The following is a 15,232-nucleotide window of genomic DNA, read 5'->3' on the forward strand; positions in this document are numbered from 1 at the left end:
ATGATTAAAAGAAATTATAAAATATATGTTATAAATTGGGATAGGCTGGGTCCAAGGAGGTTAAAAACCTCTGTTGCAGGGTAAGAAAATAAGAATGTATTGTTGGGGAGTGTCTAACAGAGGCCTCTCTTCATAAATGCAGAAGAGGGAGCAGGAAAATGTGCAAAGGGAACTGGAACTTCTTGGGAAGACGTGTTAGAACATCTTGGCTGGGCTGAGTTGACCTCACACTGAGTAGACATAAAAGACAGGAGCCATACATCCTGTGTCTCTGTCTGCCCCACCACACCCAACTTTGGGGAAGCTCACTCTATGAAAATGGGAAGTCAGAACTAGTTCTCTGGGTTCAACCCCCTAAATCCCAGATTTTCTGAGAAAGCCCAAGTTATGGGCCCAGAATATGGCTGAAGTTAAAAATTCCTCCATCTTAGCCTCTCCTGGATATTGGCATTCCAGAGGAAAAATGGCTCTATATGTCAACCTATGTTTTGAGATTGCAGGACAGTAGTGAGAGAGACCTTCTCTTCCCTTCCTTGAAGCTACAGAGGATGAGGCTACTGCTGTTCAGGTGGACAAATGGTGGCCAGTGTTTCAACCAAACCTCTTTAGATCAGGAAGTCTGTGGGACAACAGGAGCTCCATGTGGCACATAGCAGCTGATGACTGACTGGATTTTCTATTGGTCTCTGGGCTACTTGACTCCTTGAATGGAGTAAACTCCCAGGTTGTTGGATTTAATGTGGGTTTTAAAATAATTATTTGGGAGGCCATTCAGCTGATTCCAATGCCTTGATTCTTATGCAAGCAAACCGAAACCCACCTCAGCATGAAGGTCATATCCTAGGAAAACAAAAAATTTAGGCTTAACCAGTCAAAAACTGCCAACTAACCTCTGATTAGAGACTTTACCAACCAGTAATCACCAACTAACTTCTAACTAATGACTCTTTATGTATTAGTCCATTTCTGATGCTTATAACATAAATACCTTGAACTGAATAATTTGTAAAGAAACAATATTTATTGTTTACAGTTTCAGAGGCTGGGAAGTCCAAAGTCCAGGGAACATATCTGGTGAGAGCCTTGGTGAGTAGTGATTCTTCAGAGCAAGGCAGGGTGTCACATGGCAGGTGGCAGGTGCAGAGAGGGCTCATCATTCACACTCCTTTGAAAGCCATCAGAACCATGCCCGTGACCACCATTAAACCATCAATGGATTAATCCATTCAGAAGGGTACAGTCCTCGTAATCTGATCACCTCTTCAAGGCCCCACCTTTCAATTACCATAATAAGATTTCCTACCATGGGTCTTTAAAAAAAGGTTTTATTGAGTTTCTATTTAGTCAGAAAAGTAGCAAAATACAACAGGAAAAGGCTATTTTTGTGTAACCCAGAGTGTCAGATGAAAATTTCTACTTACCTCTCTTTAAGAAAGTATATGACAGCTGTTACATGCCAAATTTTTGCATAAATCAAAGTCCAAGTAACATTTTATGCTTTTATTTAAATTCAGAGAGAAATGCTAGGAGGTGATCATGATTTCAAACTTGATAAAAACCAAGTCAATGGCATTACAACTAAATCTCTATAGATGATTTCCAATTAAATTAGCACATATACTTTGGAAAAGTTTATTAGCCTCACAGTAATCAGAATCAACATTTAGGTAAAGCACTTCTTTCTTGTAATACTGCAGAAGGTGGTTCTTGCATGTGCTTGGCATCCATGCCTTTACTAAAACTTGAAAATCTTCCTTGCCTCTTCTAAACCTTTTTCATCTACGGGAGGCTTCCTCTGGCTGCCAGGCTGTAGAAACTTCTTCACAGTGGGGAGGTTGCTGATTCTGGTTTTCAGAGCCTGCAATCCACAAGAACATAGCATCAGAGTGAAACTCAAAGCTCAACCCATTGTTAACATAACCCATGCGATCAGAGACCCTCCTAGAAAAAGACTTACTGAGTCCGCTCCACCAGCACCAGTACAGGGGCTGGAAAACAGACTCCGGTGAGAAATGAAGGTAGGAGGAAGAAAACATAGCTCAGTAGCATTTCCCCGGAGGGTGTCTTTCAGACATTATGCACTTCACAGTCTTCCCCTTTTTCCTTACACTATTAATCCTATAGATTCATGGCTCTTGTGCAATACAGAGAACAATGAGTCTGTTGGATATTGACACAGATAAGTCTCCAAGCAAGAGAAATGAAGATGTGGAAAAATTGAGATGGAAAAGAAGACACAAAATAAAAGGGGGGTGGGGGGTGTGGACAGTGAAGGCTGGAGAGGGCTGGGGTCAGAATGTCACCAGCCCAAGGGTCCAAATATGAGATTCCAAGATGGGAGATGTGGGGCTGCCTCTCTAGGGGCATAAAGCAGATCACCTTCAGCAGAGGGAAGTTGCTGATAAGGCTGGGGTCAAGCTCTTCTACACAGTAGAGAAGTTCAACCAGGTGAATGTCAGCCCGGCTCAGCCTGTTGCCAACAAGGTAGTCTTGTCCGTGGCTCTTCAACACCTGCCAATTCGAGGAATCAGATGGTGAACGCGCACAGTCAGGCTGGGCCCTGCTTCTCCCTGAGCCTCTGCAGCCCGACTCTCCTACCTCTGCTGCCTCACCAGGAGGGTGCAGAGCTCCAGACCTTTCTCCACCAGCCCTGATTCATGAGGACAGCATGAAATGGGTTTGCTTACTTCTCAGTTGAAGACCAGGCTACCATTTGCTGTCATTCCCACATCGCTGCGGGATCCCAGCCTCACCTGCATCTTCCACAAGCTCCTGCAGCACCAAGTGTCTGTCTACCCCACACCCTACAAGGCTGCGGCCCTGAAACTTCAGGACATGGCTTTCCACTCTGCTCTCTCTCTCCAGTCCCACTTGGGCAGCGACTCCACTTCGTGACAGCAGAGTCTGTGATTCTCCTCTCGTCTGCTCTTCTCACCTCCTGGCCTCTCTCTCTGGGATCTGAAGGAAACCTGGGTGAACCTGAATCCGTCATCTCCCTTGCAACGTTGGCTCTGCCTCCTGCTTACACTGTGATAAGCTGCATGCTGGATGGCCCAGGGATGATCTGCACTGATGTCTGCAACTTTCCTTGAAATGCGTGAAAAATGCATGTTTGATCGATGGACAGATGGGCACATGTAGCAAAGCAAATACAATAAGATGGTAATTTTGCTATCTAGGTGGTAAGTAAATATTTCTCATAATAAAATTTGGGAGTAATATGTGATATTAATTAAAATATTTCAGAAATATTCAAATCATAAAGAATAAAGAGTAAAAGCACACTTGGCACCACCAGTTAGAGACAATATTGAGCAAATACCCATTCAGATTCTGTGCACGTATAGAAGTAAGAATAATTGTTTGGTACAAAAACATATTACTACATGAAATGCTATATTGTAGTATTGTTCATTGTTCATTTTTGTTATCATAGGGCTCTTTGTTTTCATAGTATAAATAGACATACACTGTAATGGTTGTAGAGCTTGTCACCATGTGAATGTACCCCAAACTGTCAGCACCACAAGGGCCAGGAGGGTGCAATTGAGGATCATATTACTCTTAACTACTTCCCTGCTTTCACAGGGCAGGGTCAGCAAATGAATTAACCTTTGCTGAATGAATGAAAGAATAACCTAATGCATTATAATGACGGGTGTTTGGGGGTAAGTCTTTTATTTGTAAATCTCCTATATCTTTTACAATCTTTTCTTGGGGAGAGGGTATGCATGATTTTTATTTAGCATGATTCCAGGCAGTTTTGATCTTGAAATGTTCTCCTATTACCTTCAAAGAGAGACATTAACAAAGAAAGGTACTATGTATGTAATGATAAAAATTTATTTCCTTAGTTTTGTACAACTTTCCTTGAAAATCTGAGAACCGTGTCCACAAATTCTGAGGATTATATTTTTCTTAAAATCTCTTCGTCTATCTCTTCCTCTTTATCTCTCTGCCATGATCCCTATTTACATATTTCTCATCCGTCCCTGAAACTCTGCAGTTCCCCTGATGGGCAGCTGGTCTCGTGTCTCCACACATGTGGTGCCAGAATATTTTCTGCTGTATTGCTTTCATCACGGTCCTCTTGAATCAAAGCCCATGGTGATCTGCAGGATCTAGCCCCACTTCTAGTGTGGCTCAGAGCCTTCCACAGCCCAAATTCTCATCATGGCCCTGAAATTCTATTGAATAGAAAAATTCTAGATTGGGTTCTAGGTAACTGAAACTTTGTTGAAAAATTATAACTTGGGTATCAGTGGTATGATTCTTCTTCACAGTCTATTTTTATAAAATGATGTGAGAGTCAGAGTCCTGTACTGGTGTTCAGGAAGTGTCCTTGGAATGAAGGTCAATGTCCCACAAATGCACGGGCACTATTTTTCTATTGTTCTCTAAACTCAGGGCCCAAGTCACTGAACAGCTTCACTTACTTTTTCAAAGGCAGAGAAATAGCGATTTGTTGTTTTGTCTTTGGTCAGAGCAATCTTTGTGTCTTTTTGATCAGGAGGACAAAAGGGCAGAAGCATGATCATTTCATTCAAATCTGCCACACCTTCTGCATACATTTCAATCCTGAAAGACAGATACAACCAGTCAAAGCCTCCTGCCTTAGACTATAGTTTAAAAACCCAAGAGAATAGAGTCAGGTGATAGCAAAGTAATTTACCTCCACTGGGTGACTTTCATATGCCAGCATTTATTTCTTAGACAACCTAACAGCATATAGATATATGTTTAAAAATTTCATAAAATACGGGACTAAATACTGGTAGAAAAAGCATCAGCGATCCATCCAGAGTCCAGTCATGAGAGAAATTCATGGAATCCCTTCAAGTAACCACTGACACTATACACAGGGTGTGCTATCTCTGCTGTTGTTGCTTCTGTGCATAAACTTAGAGTGGTCCCCATGACCAAAGGCCTGCCTCCTGAGCAATCTCACGTGCTACTGCCCCATTCTAGCCACGTTGGTATTTCTCAAGATCCCACCTAAAATATCCCCTTACATGGTGCAATTCTTTATACTATTAAAACCAGTGCACATTACAGGAGACCTTTTTTTCCTTTTGTTTTAAACTGGGTTTTCCACAATACTTTCTAAAATAACAACTTCGTTAACACACATTCACATACCATAATTTTCACCCCTTTAATATATACTATTCAGTGGTGTTTATGCATTCACAGAATTCTGCAACTAAAACCACATTCTAGTTCCAGATGTTTTTATCACCCAAAAGAAATCCTGTACCTATTGTCAGTCACTCCTCACTTCCCCCCAACCCTCACCACCCGAGCCCCAGCCAACAACTAAATCTGCTTTCTGTCTCCCTGGATTTGAATATTCTGAACATCTCATTCAAAAGAAATCCTACAATAGGTGTCCTCCTGTGTCTGGTTTCTTTGACGTAACATAACATTTTCAAGGTTCATCCATGTTGTAGCATGCACCACTACTTCATTCCTTCTCGGGGCCGTGTAATATGCCATCGTGTGACTATTGTGTATTTTGTTCCTCCATTGATCCATCAGTGGATATCTGAGTTGTTTCCACCTTTTGAATATCATTAATAATGCTGGTATTTGCATTGTACATTGTGCACAAGATTTCATGTGGATGTGTTTTTGATTTTGGGGGGGATATACTTAGTAGAGGAATTGCTGGGTCGTATGGTAACTCTACATTTAACTTTTTAAGGAAGTGCCCAATTTCGGTCCAAGATTTTATTTTCAATCACGCAATCCCATCATGACAGGGAGGAGACGCCCAAGCTTTGTGGTATTGAATATATCTGGCTGCTTCAAACCTATATCAAAATGCTCGAGGTTACCCTGGCATCCTGGGCACCAGCCTCTACTAACCCTTGCCAAATTAACCAGTCCATATATTGGCTGATAACAGGTTCTTGGCCATCAGTCTTGTAATTTTGAACTTGAGAATGAGCTCCTTTGGCTCCTTCCTTTCCAAGGCCTTCTCTGCTAGACACTCAGACACGTTGTCCCTTGTCCTGAGCTGCCAGCTGGAGTCCCCAAGCCTTTAACGGCCCGAACACCTGGAGTCATGCTTCTGGCATACTCCTGACTCATGGCTCATCAGTGTTTGGAACCCTCTGTCACATGCTATATCCACGGACTGCATCCTCTTCTAATAGCACACTTGCCTGAATCCATCCCACGTTTATTCTTCCCCCTCCCCACAGGACTCTGCGATCCTGGACCTCAGTCTACACGCCCAAGGCCCAGGCCACTGCTCGTCCCGATGTCCCTGGCATGGTCCTGCTCACTCCAGGGAAGACCTAAATCATCCCTGTGTTATCTGTTGATGTCAGATCAGAAAATAGACCGTACAGGGCTCTCTCCTTCATGTCTTTCCCGTTGAGGTTGTACTTGGTGGCGATGTAGTTGAGAATGGCTCTGGTCTGCACCAGCTTCATCCCGTCAATCTCAACCATGGGCACTTGCTGGAACATCAAACTCCCATCTTTGGAAATAACGACAGAAGAAAAAGAGTGAAATGTCTATGAGTCCAAACTTTCAGGATGAAAATTGTTTGCTGAAATGACCAAAGATATAAAATGAGGAAATTTTTTTCACCTGGTAATTTTTCAGCTGAAATAGCACTTTAGTTCCAGATTCCTAGTTCTTTTTTTCTTTTTTTTTCTGTAATAGCCCCTTTTTACTTCTTATTCTGTTATTTCATTTATGTTTTTATTTCCCACCCAGATACATGGTTGGTATCTGTAATTTTTGTGTTTAGTTTTTCTCCATGAATATTTTAGGAAGGAGTTGGGAGGGGCTGAACTGAGCCACCAGCCAGATGCTATTTAAAATGGGAAGTTCCCCAAGTCTCATGGTGTTCACGGCATCAAGGCCAGTTCTAAGAGAGAAATCTCTCTGGAGCCCTCAGTGTGCTCTGCAAAAACCCCACTGCAATGGGTGTGACCCCACGGCTGCTGGCCCTTGCTCTTTATCTCTTTCCTCCCACTGTCACTTGGACTCCCAACTAAGTCAACACCACTTCATATCTAAGTCCATAGGATTGCTAGGATACCACTTTGTCAAACCCGTAAAAAAAACGGACTCAAGGTGACTGCCACAGCTATCCTTTTGTCTGTGCATGTCTTTGTGTGTCCTGGTCAGGGAGGGCACTGTGGGATCCTGAGCTGATTTCAGCTCATTCACAGTGCAGAAACATGAGGAACCAAGGAGAGGGCATTCTTGGGGCACTGGGATGGTTCCTTTTGCAAATATTCGGAAAGGTCAACCCTATTTTAGCTCTGAGAGAGTGGCAAGACCTGTTCAAGCAGCCTCACCCCTTACATTTTAGGCACTCTGCTCCCCCTCTACCACCCCAACTACCACCCTACAGACACATAGGCATTGCCTCGTGATAAACCTCCACTTATACCTTCCCCTGGATACCCTCATCAGAGGCATTTGGATACTTGGTCTTACCGTTTCTTAACATTTCCAAATCTTCTGCAGTTTTTATAAATTTCTCTTCAAACTGGAGGTAGAAACAGTAAATAAGTTCATATTAGTTGATTCCATAGCATTAAAGGCTTTTAAACTTGAGGGGCCCCTGTCTGGTACATAATATGGAGAAGTCAGATTTCTGCGTTTGGCAGCATCCACAGGGTAGTCTGATCATGGCCATTTGGAAATTTGGATTTGATCCATCAAGAAAAGGGCATTTATCACTGCACATAGCTGCTTGTTCTTATAGTTCACTTCACCTCCACCTTGACCCCACCCATGTCTATGGTTAGGTCATGGTTTAGGAGGGGATGTCACTGGAGGGAAGTGACTACAAATTTCTTGTAGTTATTAAGTTGTAATGTCTCAGGAAAAGTCTGTCTCTTTGTGTGGGAGCAGAACTGAAACTTGAGTGTCCCTACCATGGGATATGCCATGTGCCAAGGACCACTTAAGAATCTACCTCCAAGGGGCCTCTGCTGTCATTTATATCACCCCATTCTCCAAGGCCTCGCTAAAAGTGAAATAGGTCCCAGCTGCTGTACAGCTTCATCTGTTAAAATTAGAATTTCCTCTCCTGGAAAAAGTGTAAGGTAGAATTCCTATTTTATAGAAAAAATTATATTAAGTTTTTTTTAACCAAATTTTTTTAACACTATTATTTAGCAATTTTTTTTTAACGCTAATTTTTTTTTAACTGAAAAGCTTTGGTTTCTTATAAAGGCTGCATGGTTAAAAATCACCTTTTTAACATACTGGCTTCTTGACCTGGGAAACATTACTGAATCTCTCTGTGCCTCAGTATTCTAATCTATAAAATGGGTATACTTATGGTACCTATATTATAGGTTGCTATGAGGATGAAATCACTAAGGCATGCAAAGCACTTACAAACAACATGATGGACCTTGAGAGAATTATATTAAGTGAAACAAGTCAGGCACAGAAAGAAAAATACCACATGTTCTCACTTATTGGTGGGAGCTAAAAATAAATAAATAAATTCACACACACACACACACACAAAAACTGAGGCGGGGGGGAAGAAGACATAACAACTACAATTCCTCGAAGTTGATACGACAAGCAGACAGAAAGGACATTGTTGGGTGGGAGGGGGGAGAGGGAGGAGGGAGGGGGGTTTCGGTAAAGGGCCACAATAATCAACCACATTGTATATCAACAAAATAAAAAATATATATGATTATAAAAATAAATAAATAAATAAAAGTTAAAAAAAAAAAAAAGAAAAAAGAAAAGTGCCAGGTGTATATTAAGGGCTTAATAAACGTAAGTTATTATTAGCATATTGTCAGATGGCTGCTGTTTCATCATGTTATTCTTTCTTAATTTAAATCAATCTAATATTGATTTTAAAAAGTTTGTTCTTTATCTATATCCAATAATTTAAATGTCTGGAGTAATTACACCTTGTCCTAAGAGAAGTCACTCTGGTTGGAATGGCAGCCAGTGGCAAGGCTGTCTCAATCGAATCAGAAGCTCTAAGCGGTTGCGGGTATTTAATACAAATATGATAATCAGTTATTTCATAATGACGTAGTTGACCTAGTAGGTAGAATCTATCAAACTCTAAGTCTAAGGAGACAGTTATTAAGATTTTCTGGATTTTGATGTTGATATGATTTTGTTTTAATCTTGGCTCTGCCTCATATAGCTGTGTGATCTGGGCATAATCATTGTCTCCAAGCCTTATTTCCTCATCTGTAAAATGGAGGCCAAACATTTTGTCAAACAGAATATAGCAGTGTTTTCAAAGCACACAGTACAGGGCCTGGCCCACATAAATCAAGTAACAGGTGCCATTTGTTTGCAGTAGCTATTATAGCTTAATGGAGTTCTTTATGGTGAAAAGATCATGAATTTGGGGGTTTCTAACTTGCTCCATAGAACAGAGATTGCTGTGGATCTAGGATCACACAGCAGCAGGCTGTACAGAGCAACAATCTATAAAGTATCTGGTTGAACACAACATAAGTTTTGGCAGGTTGCATTGCTGCAGGGTGACAGAGAGTGGATGGGGCTGGCAAGTGTGATGTTTCTTGAGAGGTAGATGGATGTAACAATCAACCTTTGAGCACAGAGAACCCAGAAGGCCTGAGCGAGGGTCTCCAGTGAGCCCTTGCCCACCACCCATTCCCCTCAAGCTGGATGGAGAAGAGGAAGCCTGGGAAGCTGTAAGCGTCGCCCCTACTTCATCTCCTGGGCTGAACTCATCGTGCCCGCAACTCTGAACATATCAGTGGACTGCAAAGCTGAAGTCTGGATGACAGCGAAAACAGATTATTCATTTGTAGAAAGGAGACAACCTGGAATGGCTGTCTCTGGATTATTTGTGTGCTTGTTTTTTCATAAAATTGAGAAAGAATCAGGCCAAAGTCCCATGCACTCATGAAGCAATTGGGAAAGTGTAATCCCAAGGCTTAGGTAAACACGTTGCTATGAAGCTGAAGGGAATGTACTAAAAGTTCCCTTCACAGGTCACCACCTCAGCCTGAAACTCCCCCTTTCTGCTCCCACCTGAATTGAAAGATCTCCTGACTTTGTCCATGACTCACTCCCCAGGAAAACCCTCACACAGTTGCTGGGTGCTCTGGTGTGGTCTGAGAAGTGTTTTTCTCAGTGTCACCTCTAGAGGGCAGCACTCAACCGAGTCACATAGAAACCTACCAGCATTTCCTGTTCAAACACCAGAAAAATGTCATTTTAACCCTGTGAAATGCTTGGATGTTCTTCTAGATGCTCCCACCTCTCATTTTAATCTCCTACTTACTTATCTGCATCCTCACACGTACATGGGACTGCCCGAGAGCAAGGACCATGTCTGTTTTGTTCACTGGGTATCCCCAGGACCTGGCACAAAACCTGACCTACTAGGTGCTCAACAAAATAATTCTTGAATAGATGTTCTCACTCTTTCACATGCTGTTTGTTATAATCCACTCCCTACTGTCTCATTTGTGATTTGCATTTTAACTTTAATTTCATTAATTTTCTAATATGCATTTTTTATCCTTTTACTGTGGAAATTCCTAACATGTATAAAAATAAACAGAAATGTATAAAGATCCTCCTTGTATCCCTCACCTAGCTTCAATAATTACCCATTCAAGCAAGTGTCATTTCGTCTATGTACCCACCCACTCTCCACCTCTTGTAATAATTTGAAGGAAATCCCAGATACCCTATAATTTCATTGTTAAATACTTCAGAGTGTTTCTCTTAAACATAAGAACTACTTTAAAAATAAGCACAATACATTATCATACCTAAAACACTAACAGTAATTATTTAATGTCATCAAATATTCAATCAATGTTCATGTCTTTAATAGTTGTATAAATGTCATAAATTATTTTTTACAGTTTGTTTAAAATCAAATCCACATAAGGTTCACACATAGTTTTTTAATTTATTTTAAAGTTTATGCTCTATAATGAGAAGACATTTTAACAACTTATTTGGTCAAATCTGTTCATCTTTTTCCTAATAACTGGCGATTTTTATTTAAAACACAACTCCTGACAGATCATTTAGTAAGAAACATCTGGCTGATATGAGAGAAGTACTTGATACAGTTAATTTTAGATCCAATTTAAGACGATGTAACTTAGAGCCTACCTCCACTCCAGCTGCAGCCAAGAGCCACCGGATGGATTCCATTCTGCCCCGTCCATCGAAGTAGTGAAGCTTGGGCTTCCCCGCCATGATAGCAGTCTCCTGGCTTCTCTAAGCCTGAATGAATGATTGAAACCATGGAATCAAAGATGTACTGTAGGATGCATGGTTGAACAGCACCAACAATACTGAAGAACTTTCTGCTTGTTTATGGCTGGGCTGGATGAGTTCCTGCAATGTTTTCCTTAGCCCAAATTGTGATCTATCAGTTATCACCCTCAGATTGCACCAAATCAGTCCTATGTCCTGATTGGTTAAAATGTGAATGTTTTTGGCAGGCTAATAGGTGAGCATACATGGTAATAATGTACATAAGGGAGTTAGTGGAAAGAGGAAGAATTAGAGAACTAATATTTATTGAAAACTTCCTACAGATCTCATCTCAATGCTAGTCCCTTTCAATATGTTATTTCTTTACTTCTCATAATAACCCCACAAACTGGTTGCAATTATCTCCATTATGAAGTTAATGAAATGAGGCTCAGAGAGTTTAGTTGCAATGCCCACAGTTAGTGATGGACATGAAAATCCACACCCAGGACTAAAAAGAAGGTAGGTCTGGAACCCAGACAACTCAAGGCCCCAGGAACATGTGAGGTGGCCTTGAAAGCAGAGGATGTTACTGACAGGGAGGAGCAGTTTGGAGCAAAGTCACTCTTCAGCTCTTTGGCTGTTGAGCTGCATTTGAACAAGAATAGAAATGAGGCCTCAGACTTGCTTCACTTAGCTCAAAGGTCCAAAATTTTTCCACAGCGAGAGGATGCTCATTCTGTGATTCTTTGGAATTCTTTATTCTACCTCTACTGGGTGCATTTGATTTTATAATCTAGAATAGGAAGTGTTGCTGCATTAACTTTACACTATGTGGAATGGAGCTAACATTTGTTCAAGGTCAGTCACACACTGCACATTCTCACAAATCTGTATTTTATCCTACAAAAATCACCAGGTGAATCTTGTTATTCTCATTTTACAATTGGGGATACTGAAGTTTCTAGTCTAACTTGCCCAAAGTATGTGGTAGGCCTGGGATTCAAACCCCCCTCTGTTCAGCTTCTGGTCAAGATGGCAGAGTAGAAAGTTCCTAGCATCACTCTCACCCACAAATCAACCAATTTGCAACTATTAAAAAGCAACAACAGGAGTCCTGAGAGCTACACCGGAACAGGCAGGAGCCACATGCTGCAGGACCCCCAGCCCAGGCCAGTGCCTGCCGCCCAGAGAGGCCTGAGAGCTGCCAGGCCCACATGCCCAAGTCAGCCATGGCAGAAGAGGCAGGTGCCATGGGACCTCCAGCCCAGGTCAGTCCCTGCTTCTTAGAGAGGCCCGAGAGCTGCCAGGCCCACACTCCCCGATTCAGCCGCACTGGAACAGGTAGGCACTGCAGGATCCCCAGCCCAGGCCAGTGCCTGCCACCCAGAGAGACCTGAGATCTACCAGGCCCACACGCCCCAAGTCAGCCACAGCAGAAGAGGCAGGTGCCATGGAACCCCCGCCCAGGTCAGTCCCTGTCACACAAAAAGGCCTGAGAGCTGCTGGGCCCACAGGCCCCAAGTCAGCTATGCTGAAACAGGCATGTGCTGTGGGACCCTCAGTCCAGGCTAGTCCCTGCTACCCAGAGAGGCCCGAGAGCCACCGGGCCCACACACCCTGAGTCAGCTGTACTGGAACAGGCAGGTGCCATGGGACCCCCAGCCCAGGCTAGTCCCTGCTGCCCAGAATTCACAGTCCCTTCTGGATCCAGGCAGGACATCAGGGTGGAACGAGTGGACCATGATACCCCCACCGCAATGACAAAACACCAAAGGTAAGACACCAGAAATATGAAAAATCAAGAATGTACATCACCGCCAAAGGAAAATAATAGCTCTCAAGCTCTAGATCCCATAGAACAGGAAGTCATTGAAATGACTTACAAGGGATTTTGAGCAACAATTCTAAGGAAACTAAATGAGATACAAGAAAACTCAGTTAGACAACACAATTAAATGAGAAAAAATATACAGGAACTGAAAGAAGAAATGTACAAAGAAATCAATACCCTGAAAAAAATGTAGCAGAGCTTGTGGAGATAAAGGATTCACTCAATGAAATAAACACAACTGAGAGTCTAACCAGCAGGCTAGAAACAAGCAGAAGAGAGAATTTCCAACCTTGAAGACAGGCTGTTTGAATTAACACAAGCAGACCAGAAAAAAGAAAAAAGAATTTAAAAACTTGAAGAAAATCTAAGAGAGAGAACAGACAACCTTAAGTGCTCAAATATCCAAATCATGGGTATTCCAGAAGGGGAGGAAAAAAGAAATGGCACTGAAAACATATTCAGTGAAATAATAACAGAAAACTTCCCAGGGATAGGGAAAGTCACAGATCTACAGATTTAGGAGGCCCAAAGATCCCCAAACATATTCAACCCACAAAGGTCCTCTCCAAGATATGTTGTAGTCAAACGGCAAAACTCAAAGACAAAGAGAGAATCTTAAAAGCTTCAAGAGAGAAGCGTCAAATCACCTCTAAGGGAGCCCCAATCAGACTAACATCAGACTTTTCATCAGAAACCTTAAAAGCAAGAAAAGAATGGGATGATATATTCAAAATACTAAAGGACAAAAATTGACAGCCAAGAATACTTTACCCAGCAAGGCTATCCTTCTGAAATGAAGGACAAATAGTATATTTCTCAGACAAACACAAGCTGTGGGAGTCCACTACCACACAAGCAGCCTTACAAGAAATTCTCAAGGGAGTACTGGGTTTGCTACCTGAAAAACAACCATCACTGCCATGAATACTCAAGAAAGAACAAAACCTACCAGTAAAACAAAAATGCCAACAAATAAAGAGAAAAAATAGTTTATCTACCACTCCAAGAAACCAACAAACATAGAAGACAAACAGAAAATCAGAAAGAAAGGAATGAAAGATACTTAAGACATCTAAACAAAAATCAATAAAATGCTAGGAGTAAAGAAACAACTTTCAATAATAACTCTAAATGTAAAAGGATTAAATTCCCCACTCAAAAAACACAGACTGACTGACTGGATTAAAAGGATGGACCCAGCAATATGCTGCCTTCAAGAGACTCACCTCACCTGTAAAGACACAATAGACTAAGAGTGAAAGGATGGGAAAAGATATACCATGCAAACAGAAATGAAAAACGAGCTGGAGTAGCTATTCTTATATCAGATAATATAGGCTTCAAACCAAAAATCATAAAAAGAGATAAAGAAGGCCACTATATAATGATAAAAGGATCTACCCATCAAGAAGACATAAGAATCATAAATATATACACACCCAACATCAGAACAGCCAGATTTATAAAGTAAATACTATTAGATTGAGAGAATGAGATAGACACTAACATCATAATAGCAGGGGACCTGAACAACCCACTCTCAACATTGGACAGATCGTCTAGGCAAAAAATCAATAGAGAAACACAAGATCTAAATAACCACTTTAGACCAATTGGATCTGGCAGATATCTACAGAACATTCCATCCGACAACCTCAGAATATTCATTCTCATCAGCTCATGGAACATTCTCCAGGATAGAACACATGTTAGGTCACAAATCGAGTCTCAACAAATTCAAAAAAATTGGAAGTATTTCATGTATTTTTTCAGATCACAATGGATTAAAATTAGAAATTAATAACAAGTGAAACTCTGGAAATTATACAAACATATGAAAATTAAACAACATTCTACTTAATGACATATGGGTCCAAGTATAAATTAAACAGGAAATCAAAAAATTTCCTGAAACTAATAAAAATAATGACACATCATACCAAAACCTGTGGGATACTGCAAAAGCAGTACCAAGGGAAATTTATCACATTAAATGCTTACTTCAGAACAATGGAAATATGGCAAATAAACAACCTAACACTTCACCTTAAAGAACTAAAAGAACAGGAACAATCCAAACCCAAAGTTAGTGGATGGAAAGAAATAATTAAGATCAGAGCCAAACTTAATGAAATTGAAACCCAAAAAACAATACAAAAGATCAATGAAACAAAAAGTTGTTTTTTTGAA

At 41.2% G+C, this 15,232-nt stretch overlaps 1 protein-coding gene across 1 annotated transcript; it reads right to left on the bottom strand.

Annotated features, from left to right (window-relative positions):
• Nucleotides 1-1,735: 1,735 nt before the first annotated feature.
• Nucleotides 1,736-11,220, bottom strand: LOC134377965 (glutathione S-transferase A1-like). The gene is made up of 6 exons (XM_063096796.1): nucleotides 11,122-11,220; nucleotides 7,462-7,513; nucleotides 6,355-6,487; nucleotides 4,437-4,578; nucleotides 2,380-2,511; nucleotides 1,736-1,858 (listed from the first exon to the last, which is right to left on the bottom strand). Exons 1-6 carry the CDS (start codon nucleotides 11,206-11,208, stop codon nucleotides 1,736-1,738), a joined length of 669 nt encoding a protein of 222 aa, XP_062952866.1. The 5' UTR covers nucleotides 11,209-11,220.
• Between the last annotated feature and the right edge of the window lie 4,012 nt (nucleotides 11,221-15,232).

The sequence above is a fragment of the Cynocephalus volans genome, chromosome 5 (assembly GCF_027409185.1).
Source record: "Cynocephalus volans isolate mCynVol1 chromosome 5, mCynVol1.pri, whole genome shotgun sequence".
Classification (NCBI taxonomy): domain Eukaryota; kingdom Metazoa; phylum Chordata; class Mammalia; order Dermoptera; family Cynocephalidae; genus Cynocephalus; species Cynocephalus volans.

Coding starts and splice junctions, on each gene's coding strand:
- LOC134377965 (XM_063096796.1), bottom strand. CDS start 11,208: ATGGCGGGGAAGCCCAAGCTTCACTACTTCGATGGACGGGGCAGAATG. Junction 2,512..4,436: donor ATTTCTCTGCCTTTGAAAAA/GTAAGTGAAGCT, acceptor TCGAATTGGCAG/GTGTTGAAGAGCCACGGACA. Junction 1,859..2,379: donor GCAACTTCCCTCTGCTGAAG/GTGATCTGCTTT, acceptor TGTGGATTGCAG/GCTCTGAAAACCAGAATCAG.